At 31.8% G+C, this 15,387-nt stretch overlaps 2 protein-coding genes, 1 long non-coding RNA gene and 1 pseudogene across 3 annotated transcripts; 2 read left to right on the top strand and 2 right to left on the bottom strand.

Moving 5' to 3' along the window:
* Positions 1–600: 600 nt before the first annotated feature.
* On the top strand, positions 601–1,491 carry LOC107637516 (glyoxylase I 4 pseudogene; annotated as a pseudogene).
* A 5,479-nt stretch (positions 1,492–6,970) lies between these two features.
* On the top strand, positions 6,971–8,386 carry LOC107638496 (glyoxylase I 4). The gene is made up of 2 exons (XM_016341803.3): positions 6,971–7,220; positions 7,738–8,386. The coding sequence occupies exons 1-2, from the start codon at positions 7,078–7,080 to the stop codon at positions 8,126–8,128; spliced, it is 534 nt and encodes a 177-aa protein (XP_016197289.1). The 5' UTR covers positions 6,971–7,077; the 3' UTR covers positions 8,129–8,386.
* LOC148566515 (uncharacterized) lies at positions 7,061–9,407 on the bottom strand. Its single transcript, XR_015880858.1, has 4 exons — positions 9,007–9,407; positions 7,676–8,420; positions 7,295–7,334; positions 7,061–7,241 (listed from the first exon to the last, which is right to left on the bottom strand). It is a non-coding gene; the product is annotated as an uncharacterized LOC148566515 (long non-coding RNA).
* Positions 9,408–9,520: 113 nt separating this feature from the next.
* LOC107638494 (ion channel protein) lies at positions 9,521–14,572 on the bottom strand. The gene is made up of 12 exons (XM_016341795.3): positions 14,030–14,572; positions 13,867–13,935; positions 13,173–13,790; positions 12,831–13,013; positions 12,622–12,681; positions 12,321–12,524; positions 11,970–12,218; positions 11,645–11,743; positions 11,332–11,526; positions 10,733–10,825; positions 10,351–10,614; positions 9,521–10,155 (listed from the first exon to the last, which is right to left on the bottom strand). Exons 1-12 carry the CDS (start codon positions 14,393–14,395, stop codon positions 9,937–9,939), a joined length of 2,619 nt encoding a protein of 872 aa, XP_016197281.1. The 5' UTR covers positions 14,396–14,572; the 3' UTR covers positions 9,521–9,936.
* Between the last annotated feature and the right edge of the window lie 815 nt (positions 14,573–15,387).

Here is a 15,387-nt window from a genome sequence, read left to right on the forward strand (position 1 = left end):
AAACGGCGAGCGGCGCACGACGTCCACCTTCGCGGATCTGCTGGCATCGACGTCGAGTCAGGAAGAGGAACAACGGCGAGATCTGGCGGTGAGATCCAGCGGAAACGACGAGGAGCAGTGGTGGCGGCGGCGGCGGCGAGGACCCTTCCCCCTCTTCTTCCCGAACCCCCCCTCCCTTTTCCTTTACGCTTTTTCTTTTTTTTTAGTTAGGGGTAAAATGGTAATAAAAATAAAAAATTTTGATAAAAAAGACGATTTTAAAATAAACTGAAATTTTTGGGACCATTTTGTAACGAAAAAAAGGTTAGACGAAATAAATTTTTTACCTCTATGTTAAGAATCAAAATCGTACTTAACTCTAAAATTAAAATAAGAGAAGTTGGATTTTATGTTATTAAAAGAGTAGTACAACGTGGATAACGTTTTGCAGTAAGACAGTAAAAATATAGGTGACATGATGGGTCAAAAATAACAGCATCTCGTAATAGAAACAGGTTATTGACCTATTGTAGTTGGTTGTTGACAATAATAAAATAGAAATTTAGCTGAGGTGTATCTGTTATTAGTACTTATCCGTAACGCAAATTTAGCTAGATAAATAATTATATATTAAATAAGTTCAATTTTGTGGTGCTCTCTCAGATTCATAATCTTGGTGTTTGGGGAAAGAGAGACATGAGATCAATGGCAGCGGAATCATCATGTTTGCTTGCACTGAATCATGTGTCATTCATATGCAAGAGTGTGAGTGAGTCTGTGAAGTTCTATGAGAATGTGTTGGGATTCAACCTCATCAAGAGGCCTTCTTCTTTCAACTTTGAAGGTGCTTGGTTATTCAACTACGGAATTGGAATACACCTGCTTGAGTCAGATAAGATTCCGGTGGAAAGAAGAGCCATAAATCCAAAAGAGAATCATATATCGTTTCAGTGCACAGACATGAGCGTGATAATGCAGAAACTGGATGAGATGAACATAAAGTATGTGAGTACGGTTGTTGAAGACGGTGGGATCCAAGTAGATCAGCTTTTCTTCCATGACCCTGACGGTTACATGATTGAAATCTGTAACTGTCAGAACCTCCCTGTTCTTCCAATTTCTTCATTACCATCATGCCCTCTCAAGCAGCCTAGCACGCCTACTACTACCACCAAGTGCTTTGCTCATCATGGATATGCTGAAGATTTCAATTTAACATTAATCAACATATTATTATAGCTTAGGAAGATTTTCAAGTGTACCGTGGTACCGATTTATCAGTGATTTTTAACCGTTGATCTTAATTATATATATTATATATATTTTTGTAATTAAGATCAACGGTTAAAAATAACTGAAACACCGATATGACGGTACACTTGAAAATTTTTTTATAGTTTATGTATGTATTATATTCTAGTAATTATATATGTGTGGAGCCTAGGAGTCAATGCAAATATATAGCCAATGCTATCATTTTGTACAAAATTCATGATTTATTGATTTTAACCATGGGACTCAATTGTAGTATGTTTTTCATCTCATATGTTGCCAATTGAATACAAAACATAACAACAGAAAGACACAGAAAAAGATAAAATTTTAATTTGAATAATTCTCACAGAAAAAATCAAATTAGGGATGTCCAAATCCAACTGCATATTATATAAAAATTAGCTACTAAAATTAGTCATTAATATATTTGTGTATAAATATATATATATTGTTCAATTTATTTTTTATGTATATTTATATTTTAACATGTGTTTTATTCTGGTAGTTAATTTTGATAATTCATTTTGGTGTTCGTTTAGTATGATTTTGTATATTAATTTATTTGCGCTGGTTGACAATATTATTAATGTATGTATATGATGATTATTTGGACGATTAAAATTGAGTTAGGAATATTATTATTTTCAAGGACACAGTTAATATTATTAAATTCTCTTCTAGAATTGGAATGTAGTCCGTAGCCTACTATGGTTGTTTGAGTACAAGTGAGATTAAGATTCAGAATATAAATGCAATATTAGTATGATCTCAGGTCATTGAGTTGTTTAATATGTGCAGTCAGAAGCAGTATTGGGTTGATCTGATGTATCTTTATATCCTAATGTTAATGGTTGATGATGATAAAAAACTTATATTAAAAAGCTGACCATATCTATATATGACAGGCCACTTATTTATGGCTAGCTAGCTGCACAAAGAAAAAAGAATTAAGGACGATCATGTAAATGAATTAACTCATCAAATTAAAGAGATTAAAGAAACGCCAATGAGTTCGAGTCTTATATCTTTGATAAAAAAAAAAAAGAAATTAAAGAAACAATGCCAATGTGACAGGGATAAAACCTAGCTATTAAAATCCAAAGACCCTTGCTTTATTCTCTAACACATTGTTTGGTTTAAATGATTTTGAAAGGAAGGAAAACCAAAGAAAAGAAAATGGGTGGAAAAGCCCATTTTCCATTGTTTGGAACACAAGAGAAAATGGATGGAAAACCAAAAAATTGGTATGGGACCCATATAATTTTTTTCCTCTCAATACTGGAAAGAAAACGGAAGAGAGAAGGCTAAAGAATGTTAATTCCATATTTACCCTTCTAACAATAAAAAGCAAAATTCTTAACTCATTATGTGAAATTAATATATATAAGGGTAATAAAGTAATTTTTTCTTCATCCATATTTTCTCTTTATTTTCTTTCCTTCCATTTTCTCTTCATCCAAACAATATACAAAAAAATTCACTTTTTCTCTCATTTTCTTTCCTCTCATTTTCTTTCCATTCATTTTCTTTCCTCTCATTTTCCATCAAACATCCAAACATAGTGTAAGAGCCAATTTTAAATGTTAGGTCGGTGTAGTTTAAATTTCTTTTCACTGAATTTGACTAATTTGATTGGTTTAATTACATATTTAATTGTCTATTATAAATATGTGATTTCTGTAAAAAATATCTTCGTATGAAAATAATATTATAAATTATTAAATAATTTAATCAAATATATTTATGTTAATTTATCTAATAATTTATAATATTATTTTTATATAGAAATATTTTTATAAAAATAATTACTGTATAAATATTAAGAGTTTGTTTGGAAATTTATAAATTAAAATTTATTTAAGAATTGGAATTTTTTATTTTAAAATAAATAAAAATAAATTTTTAAATTTTTTTTTAATTTTAATTCTCATTTTTTTTCATACAAATCAGATTAAAAGTAATCTAATTTTAAAATCATTCTCACATTAATTTAACTTAACATGTTAAATGTCAAAAATATTTTTATTTAAATAAATAGATGTTTAATAAAATAATTTTGTTAAAGACAAAATTATAAAAAAAAAATTAATTTATGCAAGAGTTTTTTTTTTTTTCTAAAGATAGGAGACTCAAACCCGCAACCTCTTAATTAAGTATGGGGAGACTATGCCATTTGAGTTATTACTCATTGGCTAAAAATTTGGAAAGATAGAAGACTCGAACCCGCAACCTCTTAATTGAGTATGGGGAGTCTATGCCATTTTAAATTAAAGAATTAAATTTTATTTTATTAGTATATTAAAATCATTTCAAACTATAAAATTAAATTTTAAATAAAATAATTTTAAAAAAAAATTTTCACATTCAAATACTTTTCAAACAAATTCTAAACAAAAATTGATTAGGAATTCACTTTTTGGTATTTTTGGTGAAACCAGCCAATTCGGCTCGAGTTAGGGTTAGATAACTATATATGACGCTATCCATATATATCAAGCTAAGCTAAGTCAGCAAATTTACGAACTAACCGTACACTGCATCACATGTAATTCATTCCCATTCAAACCCTCAAGCTGCTCATCCACTGCCTTTACCGTTATCTATCACTTTTTTCCATTAAATGTACCCAAATTAATTAGTAAAATAATGCAACTATTATGACCTATGATGCACGGACACTGACACGGACACGGGACACGACACGACACGAGACATGCCGATACGCAAATTTTAAAATTTTACATGATACGGGGACACGTATACATATAAAATATAAAGTATTTTTTAGATAAACCGTAATGATATTTTAATATTTTATTGATATTAAAATATAAATTAATTTTTTAAATTATTTTTAATATTTTATTTTAATTATATCAAGTATTTAAAACATTTTTTGTTTTAATAAATAACAATATATACTATATCTAAATTTATTTTAAAAATATATATTAAGAATAAGATCGGACACGCTGACACGTGATGGTATTTAGGTGTGTCCAAGTGTGTCCGGAGAAAAAAATTTTATTTTTTATTGAGACACGATTTGGACACAGCAGACACGCGTGTCGAACGAGTGTCTGTGAGTGTCGTATCCAAAATATGTCCGACACGGCAACCCAGCAAAGTGTCCGTGCTTCATAGATTATGACATGATTTTGGCCTTCTGAATGTGAGATATTATAACGACAAGTATGAACAAACCTTAAGAAGTCAAATGCAGTAACTTGGTTCACACCAAGAGACAAGACTATTGTTGTCTATATGGCTATGTTTGTTTGTTGAGATATAAATATTAATTATTAAATATGATAATATATGTTTATTATTTATTTGTTGAGATATAAATTTAAATAGATACAGTAATATATAAATACATATAAAATATATATATTTAGTATTTTTTTTTAAAGTTGGGACACAAAAATAAAATTTATATAACATAAATTCAATTTTTTTATTTTTAATTATTTTTAAAATTATTAATGTATATAAAATATTATTAAATACATTATAAAATTTGTATATTTTTATGTTTATATATCTTTATGTATTATGTATGTGTTTATGTGTCTTAAAGACACTAATCAAAGATACGGATACTGCTACTTACTACAACTATTGAAGCTTTGGTCCCCTAAGTCTTAGAACTCTTAATTCAATTTTTAATGTTTCAAATACTTTATCTTAATCTTAACGAGTTTTAGTCGTTTTATTTCAGTCCGAATAAATTTATAATTGTTTTACTATTAAATTTAATACGAGCAATTAACATATTTAAGAGACAATAATATTTATTTTAATAAGTAAATAAGTAAAATTGTTTCATCAATGATCACTAACATATTTTTTTATTTTATTTTGGAACATCGATAATTAAATGATGATAGAATTTATAATTTTTTTTATAAGAAAGAGATTGAAAAAAAATGTTACAAAAAATCTTAATTATATTTTTTATCGTAAAAAATATCACTTATTAATAATGTTGTTAATGATTATATTATATTATTATTCATTCTGTTAACTATTTATATAAATTTTACAGTAGAACAATATTAATTTATTTAAAATTTTTTAAAATAAAAATAAAATATTAAAAATTAAATATTAATGACTAAAATAATATTTTCCTTTAATATTATATTTATATAAAATATTATTATTTTTTATATAAAAATAAAAACTTATATATAATTATTTTTAAATAAAATTATTAATTAAAAATAATTAAATAATTTAACATATTAATTAAATTATTAACTACTTATAGTAAACTATTAACTTTATATTAAAAGAAAAAAAAAAAGGAGAATGGCAATTGCAATTCCTATTTGTCGGAACTTGGACATACTTAGTGGGTCACCCGTCAAGACTTTTCCAAACAAACGTGGAGCACGTTTTGAGAAGAGCAGAAGAAATATATTTTTTTATTCGCAAAATCTTAAAAAAAAAGTTAAGTGATATTTAAAAAAATAAAAATAATTAATATTTAAATATTCTATCTAAAAGTATTTTTAAATTTATCAATTATATTTAAATATAATAATATAAAATATTATTTATTATATTAAAATATTTTTAAAATAAAAAATTTTAGAAAATTATTTTTCAATATTTTTATTATTAAAAATTTATTAAACACATAAAAAAAAAATTTTGTAACAACTTAATAACTTGAAGAAAATACATAATCTTGTAAGTCTAAGGTCGGGGTGACAATATGTATTCTACTTATAGATATCAAATCTGATTCAATCCGATCGAGTAGGATTGTCAATTCAATTTACAGTAAGTAAGTTTTTCGGATCAAATAGGGTGTGAATTAGGGGTGGCAATGGGTATTGGGTAGGGTAGGGTAGGGTTTTGATCCAACTCTAACTCTACCGCGGGTTGAGAATATCCCAACCCTAATCCTACCCGCTCTTAACTCGCGGGTACCTGACCCTACTCGCGGGTTACAAAAAATATACAATATTATTATATAATTTGATGATAATTTAAAATAGAATTGATTTTTATGTAAAAAAAATATTAAATTATCAATTAATAATTTTCTTTTAGTGGCTAAGGATCTTTTGCATTTAGTGAGAGGTCTTTGATTCAATATCCACTTAAAACATATTTTTATATAAGTATATAATATAAACATATATAGAGTGCGGGTTGGTCAAGTAGGGTTGAAGTTCAACCCGCACCCTACCCGACCCGCACGAGAATTCTACCCGCACCCTACCCTACCCGTTGCGGATCGGGTTGGGTACCCGCGAGTAGGGTACATATTGCCACCCCTAATGTGAATTGAGTCTTTTTTATATTAATTGATAATTTAATATTTTTTAATATAAAAATTAGTTCTATTTTAAATTATCATCAAGTTATATAATAATATTACATTTTTTTAATAATTTGCAGGTAAAGTCGGATATCCAAGAACGAATAAAGTTAGAGTTGAGATATTTTCAATCCACATATAAAATAAAATTGAATTTATATAAGGAAAAGTCTAGGAGCCAGCAACTTTATTAAATTTTGACTAGCATATAAGTATATAACCAGTAAAAGAAAAATGAGTAATCCCACATCATTAGATAAAATCTCATACCATTAAAAACATTATTGATGACTATTTAATGGTTACAAATCACAAAAGTTAATGACCCTAACACTCTTCTTTATATAAAAATCTAAAATTAAGATTAAATCCAAACTCTATCTACCCATTACCAACCCTAGTCTAAGATTCTAAGCAGTATGCAGGTTGTGATTCTATATAATAACCTGACTGAGGTCTCACCGGCAAACAACAACTAACAGAAAGAGATGGCAAGTCCACTGCCTCTGCTTTCACTGAACCACGTCTCATTCGTGTGTAAGAGTGTGACTGAATCAGTTCAGTTCTACGAGGATGTCTTAGGCTTTGTCCTCATCAAGCGCCCTTCTTCTTTCAAATTCCAAGGGGCCTGGTAACTTCTTCTCTACTTCTGCTTCACTATATGCTTTCCAATTATTAATTAAGCTTCTTCTTTTTTGATACGACACTTAATTGCTTCTTAGCATGCATTATCACTTAAATAAAACTCAGGTAGCGTTTGTTTTGAGGCACTGATACAGAGACTTTGGTTCAGAGACGAGTACTAAAATTTTTGTCTCTATCTCTAAAATTTCAGTCTTTAAATACTTCCAAAAAGTAGGGACATAGGAGACTAAAATTTTTAGAGATAGAGACTGAAACTTTAATAACATTTTATACTCAAAATATCTTCATTTTAATTAATTAATTCCAATTTTACGCTTTGTACAAATTATATTAGAGTTTTATTCTTGTGTCAATTTCTGTCTTCCACTTTGCACTAATTATTTCAATCTCTATCTCTTAGTCTCAGTCTCTCAGTCTTTCTGTCTCTCCACCAAACGCTACCTTAAATGCTTTACACTGTCGGCATCAAAATAAAACTCTGATATATACGTTCTGTGGTTCAGGTTATTCAACTACGGAATTGGAATACACCTGCTTGAGTCAGATATGGTTCCGGTGGAGACAAGATCCATAAACCCAAAAGAGAATCATATATCGTTTCAGTGCACTGACATGAGTGTGATAATGAAGAAACTGGATGAGATGAACATAAAGTATGTGAGTGCAGTTGTGGAAGATGGTGGAGTTCAAGTAGATCAGATATTCTTTCATGATCCTGACGGTTACATGATTGAAATCTGTAACTGCCAGAACCTCCCTGTTCTTCCAATTTCCTCACCATGTCCTCTGAAGAAGCATGGAGAAAAAAGAACATTGAAGAACAACTGCTCTGCAGAAGAAGCAATCATGATGATGGATAATTTGGTGATGGATATGTTGAAGATTTCAATATGAGTACTCGGAATCACAACTACCAAGCAGTCTCCTTAATCATTTTAAAATTTATACACATTTTTTGTGAAATTAAAGCATTATGAAATCCTATTAGAATATGAAGACTGAAGAGTGTTGTCTAAATTTGATTATGAATTATGTTAGTAATTATTCAGGTCTAGTCTGCAAAGAGTGAGACGGATATGTGATAGTTCAAATAGATGAATTGTTTTCATTTGTGCATAATGATAAAAAATAGTCTCCCTACTCATTATTATTTGTCTAGATATGCAGAAAAGATGAAAATTAAGTGCTTGTTTGGGTGAGCTTTAAAAAAAAGATCTTTTTTTGAATTATCTTTTTTTAAAAGATCTTACAGAGAAGTAAAAGTAATTTTATGTTTGGATATCTCATGTAAAAAGATCTTTTTATCTATCAATTATGTTTGGGTATAACAGTATAAAAGTACTTTTTTGTTCATTTATTACATGAAAAACATCTTTTTTTTAAGGAAAAAAGATCTTTTAAAAAAAGATGTAAATTACAGCTTCTCAAAAAAGATTTTTTTTTTATTTTACTAGTACTTTTACTTTTACTACTAGAAATTTGCCAAACACGTTAAAAAATAAAAAAAGATCTTTTTTCATTGAAAAAATATATTTTTTAACAAAATAATGGCGCCCAAACATGCACTAACAATATAAAAGTACTTTTTTGTTTATTTATTATATGAAAAACATCTTGTTTTAAGGAAAAAGATCTTTTAAAAAAAGATGTAAATTACAGTTTCTCAAAAAAAATATTTTTTTATTTTTCTAGTACTTTTATTTTTACTACTAAAAATTTGCCAAACACACTAAAAAATAAAAAAAAATATTTTTTTATCAAAATAATGGCGCCAAAATATTTATACAATTAATTAACAATGGAAACTAGTCACCTTTTGCTAGCCAATTTTTCATAGTCTGTAATTCACTTATTCGTAGCAGTAAATTGGGCTTCCAACACTAAATTTTACACTAACCTGAAAATATGGATTAAACTGATAAGATAAGATGAAAAGAAAAAATAGGGCAGGTTATGTCATTGTTGGGAGAGGTGGTTGATGAGAAGAAGACCTTATTAAAGGTTGGAGTTGGATACTTGGATTAGATTGAATTTTGAGGCACTTCATTTTCTTTGTGGGACATGGCCACATGGGCTTGCCTCTCCTGACATGACAAGTAACAACTAACAAAGCAGAGTGAAAATATTGGGCCATACATACTAAGGTCATACCCCTCCAGCTTCCATTCCCTTAAAGCCTGATTGATCCATTCACACTTGGCAATGTAACTGCCACTAATTCATGCATCATCAGCCTCGGCTATTGCTAATTATTATTATTATCAGAATAACCATACAGTTGAGAAATTACAAAGTGAACTTTATATATATCCTCTTGCAATTAGAGCAAAATCTTTCTTATTGAATAATGAGTCCAGAGCTTCTACATATTTGTTAGTTAACCTAATACAACTTGAAAGACTAGTTCACAAGTTGCATTGCACTACAAATAATAACAATAATCATAATAATATTCCACAAGTGGTTAGCAACTATCTTGAAGAATATGTGAAGGGCCAAAATCTCTGTTGCTACCTGCTTTCAATTAGTATAAGCATCCTCCAAAATCCCAGCTTCTATTAACAGTTGACAGTTTGTCCCAGTGCAAGTTTGAGACAGGGAAGGGAAAAGGAGGGCCATCCATTCACTAAGAGTGTAAGCTTGAATTAGAACATAATCATACACAAGGCACAAGAATGGTACTATTCCCTTCCCTTCTCTTGTCAATCACCTGATGCTATAACGACAAAAACATCACCTGCAGACCATTTTCTGAGAACTGACTTCCCGGAAGGGTTGATAATCGCCCGATCTTCGTCAGCTAGGCGATAACCAATAACAATCTCCCTTCTTAAACGACCTCTGATCATTATGTCATAGAAACATATTTCTTCCTGGTCATACAAATAGAATTCTGCTGGTTTGATGCACATCTCATTCCCCTGCCATAATTGAACAAAAATGTCCAAAACAAATGTAATCTTGATTTTGTAATTTAAAACCATATGAGATAGACTATAGCCTTAAAATGCCAAACTAGATGATCCAAAAGGGATGTGACCACAAATACCGAAATAGTAACTGAGATCCATCAACAGTATGAGAAATAGCAAGAAAAAGTTTTAAGTAAGGGCTACCTCCTCTGCGAATAACTCCTCAAGAACACGGTTGATTTGCTTGTCTTCAGCCACCATAGCAAGTGCCATGCTAACCAGCTCATTTGATAACACATAGTCACTGATTCTGGACACAGACACCAGATTTCTAGTCCTAGAATCCAAGATTTCACTGATTATAATTGATTTATCTGAAGCTTGCTGCATTTCGCGGATCCAAGAGCTGTGAGAGAACCCCGATAACCTTAAAGACGATGTTGAGTCTTTGCATGGAAGTCGTCTTGACTACAAAAACAAAAGAGGTGATTTTATTTTTATTAGAATTCAGTTCACAAAACAAGGTGATACAAGTTAGTGACGAGAGCATCACAACTCTAATATGAAATGCAACAATTGGGACTACCTGTATGTCACGAATTAGTAGAAGTGTAGCTAAAGATCTTGAGTCAGAATGGGCAACAGAGTCCTCCACTGATTCATCTGCAAGAATAAGAATCTGTTCTCTCAGAGTTAGTAACTTAGTGTACAGTTGAAGAAAATCTTCATTTAGTGTGTTTAACTGTTTCTAGTCTAGGGATATTTAGTGTCAATCTTCATTTAGTGTGTTTAACTGTTTCTAATCTAGGGATATCTAGTGTTAGTAAAGTTCTTACTTCAGAACTTACTTCCTTATAATTTTATTTTGAAAACAAAACTATTTTAAGTCATATAACAGGCTATCATCCTAACGAGATTTTTATTTTCTTTTTCATTTTAAGTGTCAATAAATAAATAATAATTGCAAATGAGACAGAAGCTGCCATTGGTTATCCAGAATTCTTATCAACTCAATTAGCATGAAATTTGGTCATCTATTGCATTACATAATTTGGTTACTGGTAACATGAGCCCTGGAAAACTCACACGGCATATCAATGATAGAAGATTCCTTCATGAAGGCACACTGATTCATATATACAAGCTTGACATGCTATAAAATATGAATAGAATATTGAAACTTACAGAATCAAAAGTCTCCAATGGAAGAGACTCCAGGTGCCGCCTAATGACAGCATTTCCCTCCCTGTGGACCAGCTTTATGTTCACTAGCGCAGAAACATCAAGTCCTCCATCAATGAGCTTATTCTCTCTTTCTTTTTCAGGAACCTCATTGAACATCCAGAGTTCCGAACCAGGAGCCAAGAATGCTTCCAAAACCTAAGAAACAATAGATAATTATGAAATTACATGGTAGGGCTTTGCTGCATTGCAGCTAATCAAAATAATTATGAGAAAAGGCAGTATTGTAGAGCATACACAATTTTTAGGGAATTACCATGATCATATCATCAATATCACGACGCCAGCCACAGAATAATATCTTCTCGGGAAATTTAGGTGGATCAGATTTCCTAGGGTAGAAGCCCTTCCGTACCTATACAAATATGTCAAATTAGAAACAAGGAGTCCTATATGCTGCTGGTGTCTAACTATGTAAATTTATTAATAAGTTACCTATAACCATTGATTTAATATAATCCCAGACAATGTGAAAAATATACTACACATAACACACTCTAAGGCCTAGCTGCCTAAGCACTCAATTAATATAACTGCCTAAATGGATCGTGTTGCAAGAGGAGTTAGAACAAAAAGATAACCTCTTGAAGAGGACCTGGAGCATATGTGTCATCGTCCTCCGCTATGACAAGGACTTCATCCCCATCTCTCAGAACATAATTATCATCCGGATTTATGACAATCTTCCCCCCATCTGCTGCAACCTTAATCCCACATGGTACTGCTTCAGGAAATGAAAGTAATACATCTCTGAAGCAAAAACCATTCAATTCAGGCCATCTTTTGATGTAGAACTCTGCATTCTCAAATCCCAGTATATCCTCCCATATCTGGCCAAGAGAACAAAACAAATGAACCAAAGATAAATTATACCAAAGTCACGTACATTGGTTGATAAATTTAGCAGAGATATCATCAAACTTTAGAATAACCTGGGCAAGGCCGGGTTGTAGAGCACACTGAATCATCAAGCGTCCGATTACATCATGTGCAACAACTGTTTCAATGAGTTCTCCACCAACAAGTTTCACTAGGGGTTCATTATCAAGATCACTCATCTCCACAACAACATGGCCTCTTAAGCCTTCCTTTACACCTGTGAGGCTGAGAACAACTCTCAAAGCTCGTGCATCACTCTGGAAATAGAAAGAGAGAAAAGGAAAGACTAAGAAGAAATTTCAGAATGAGTTACCAACAAAAACAAACAAATAAGCAGGTAATGAGGTAAATGACCTGATCAGCATTTTCGTCCGAAGCTAATACAATGATTGCGCGTGCCTTTGAAACTGAAACCTGCAAATAAATAGTTATAAGAATTTGAGTGGGTAGAGAACAGTTGTCAAGAAGGAATTTATGTGAAAGCACTCAAAACATCATCCACAGAAATATCGTGAGAAGTTATCCTTTCCTAAGAAAATAGAACAAAGATACCGCATCAATACCTTCTTTAGATCGGCCAGTATAAGAGGACTGCCACTTCTACATATTACAGAAGTCCCCATGAAATCAAATTCTAGTCTTGCTATATCCATTTCCATTTCCTCCTTTTCTTTTTCTGCAAGAACCACAATAACACCACCACCAACACTCTTATTTGCTATTGCTAACTGCTTCAAAAGTGATCCCTGCAATCAAATTTACATGTCAGCTACATGACTCATATTGAGATGAAACAATTAAGAACTGTTAGACGGATAAATAACCTAAACTGGTGGTCAACATCATGTTCCAAGTTAAATATCAGGTATTGAAAATAATTCATGTACAACCATTGAGGAGTTTACCAATTTGTCACTCCAGCCAAGAATGAGTATGTGGTTTCTTTCAATCACTTCACTCTTCCCTTTCCTGAGTGAATCAACCTTCTCTGATATAGCATCCGAAACAAGCCCAAGCATCATAGCAAATATGAGCATGCCGCCCGAACTAATTGAGACAGATACGATCCTCTGGCCCGTCCCTTCTGTTTCGGCATGATTTCCAGAGTCAGCTACATATGTCCAAGAATGCCAAAGTGCTTCAGCAAAACTACCACCGGTTACGGCATATAATGCCAAACCACCAAACCCTATGAGAAACAGAGTTGCAAAGAGAAGGGCAAGGAGCTTGGCATAAGGATATATGGAGAAAAATACATCTACCATATAGGCAATTCTTTTCTTTAATGGTACATCCTCCTTGTTATTGTTTGTTCTCCTCAAGAAATTGATCATTCGAGGAAGGTAATCAAGATATTTGTACAGCAGAAAAGGCAAAATGAGTGTGAGCATCACAATGTACAATGCAATTGTTCTACTGTCTGCATTCAGTATATAAGAAAATGAGCCAACGTTTTCCTCTACAGGAGTTCTTCCAATGCCGGAACAAGAACTAATTTCACGGCACATGTGAAGTTTGTCATGCTGTGGCAAATAATTTGTATGAGTATTTCATCCATCATAAACAAGATGAACGCAGTACAAGTCAATGATCATATACCTCTAGTTTTGCAAGCCTATACTGTAGATAAGCTGAATGAGGCACGAAAATAATACAAGTGACGAAAAGCTGCAACAACCACCAAAAAAAATTGTTACAGGTAAAAAAAGAATGAAAAAAAATTGGAATGAAAAAACACAGAATAAACGATTTGAATTGAAACCAGATAGAAGAAGGGAGAGCGGTTGTGGTGTTGCGGTCTCCTGGAGCTGGTATCGGAAGTGAGTGGTGGTATCGGAGGTGGTGGTGGTGGTGATGTTGGCGGCGATGAAGGATGAGGAGGAGGAGGGGGATCGAAGCGGGAAGGGAGTGATTTGGAGAAATCGAGGTTGTTAGGGGAAGGGCGCCTCCTCCTTGGCTTGGTACCAAGAAAGGAAGGGAAGTTCCATTGCTCCTCAACTGCGATCGCATTCTCAACTGACACTCTGAGATGCGTTGTTGAAGAAGCAGGCACAGTCTTTGTCTTCTTCAATGGAGGCTTCTTCAGCTGCTTTGAACCTCCATCATCATCCCTACTGTTCTCTCGCATTCTTCACCGATGCCTGGGATCTACGATGGACTTCTTCAATTAGAGTGAGAAATCGCACTGCACCATTTTCTGCAATATTTTAATCTGCACCCTTTCTTTTCTTTTTCTGTTTTTGTTTTTTCTTTACTCATTGCGAGTGGGCTCTACTGTACAACACACCCTACCACTTTTCGGTTTACGGTTTTTCTCGTTTGCTCTTTAAACTTGTCTTTACTCTTTTCTGCTACTTACCCTATCAACTCTCAACTCTTAATAAACACAACTTTGCTGCTCTTGTTATTAACTACTACAAATTTATTAAGAAAAAAAAATAAAAAATACGTTATAATCAACATTTTTTATTATTTTGTTTTATATTTGAATTAACATTATTCATAATTCAAGTCGTGTTGTTGTATAGTCAAAATGGTCAACTTGTCGGTGAATTTAATGCCAAATCATGTGAACGGTCATTCACTGAAATCCATGTTTCGTGGAACAGAATGATCACATTGAGAAGTACTGCTTGCTATACGACAGTATATATATACTTGCTGCTTGTACTTTCGAACTACTTTTCTATCAACCTTGCTAAATTAGGAATTCCGATAGTTAACAAATATCGTTGGTACGTATTCAAGTATTTTTTTTATTTAATTTCATTCAAGTAGGTTCAATACTAATAAAAATCACTCTCGTTAAAAGAGTGTGATTACATGCTCCGCTGCTGCTTCTTCTTTTTCTTTTTCTTTTTCTTTTTCTTCTTCTCACGCTCGTTTACTTCGGAGCGTCTTCTCCTTCGCTTTCTTCTTCGCGTTTCTCCTCTTGCTTCTTTTTTGCGTTCCTTCTTTTTCACGTATTTTCTCCTTATCGTCATTATTTTATTGTTGTTGCTGCTATATTTTTTTTTTCTTTTTCTCATTCTCTCTCTGGTGAAAAAGTAGTAAAAGGTGGAAAAGAAAAATTTTGAATTGTGCAGACTATAAATGAACCTAAATTATATTTGAAATGAA

The sequence above is a fragment of the Arachis ipaensis genome, chromosome B4, assembly GCF_059453495.1.
Source record: "Arachis ipaensis isolate K30076 ecotype BB chromosome B4, ASM5945349v1, whole genome shotgun sequence".
NCBI lineage: Eukaryota > Viridiplantae > Streptophyta > Magnoliopsida > Fabales > Fabaceae > Arachis > Arachis ipaensis.

Excerpts from the sequence above, each read along its gene's own strand:
- LOC107638494 (XM_016341795.3), bottom strand. The coding sequence starts at position 14,395 with ATGCGAGAGAACAGTAGGGATGATGATGGAGGTTCAAAGCAGCTGAAG. Across the intron at positions 12,219-12,320 it reads TACAACCCGGCCTTGCCCAG|ATATGGGAGGATATACTGGG; the intron begins GTTATTCTAAAG and ends TCTCTTGGCCAG. Across the intron at positions 10,615-10,732 it reads TACTAATTCGTGACATACAG|TCAAGACGACTTCCATGCAA; the intron begins GTAGTCCCAATT and ends TTGTTTTTGTAG.
- LOC107638496 (XM_016341803.3), top strand. The coding sequence starts at position 7,078 with ATGGCAAGTCCACTGCCTCTGCTTTCACTGAACCACGTCTCATTCGTG. Across the intron at positions 7,221-7,737 it reads TTCAAATTCCAAGGGGCCTG|GTTATTCAACTACGGAATTG; the intron begins GTAACTTCTTCT and ends TCTGTGGTTCAG.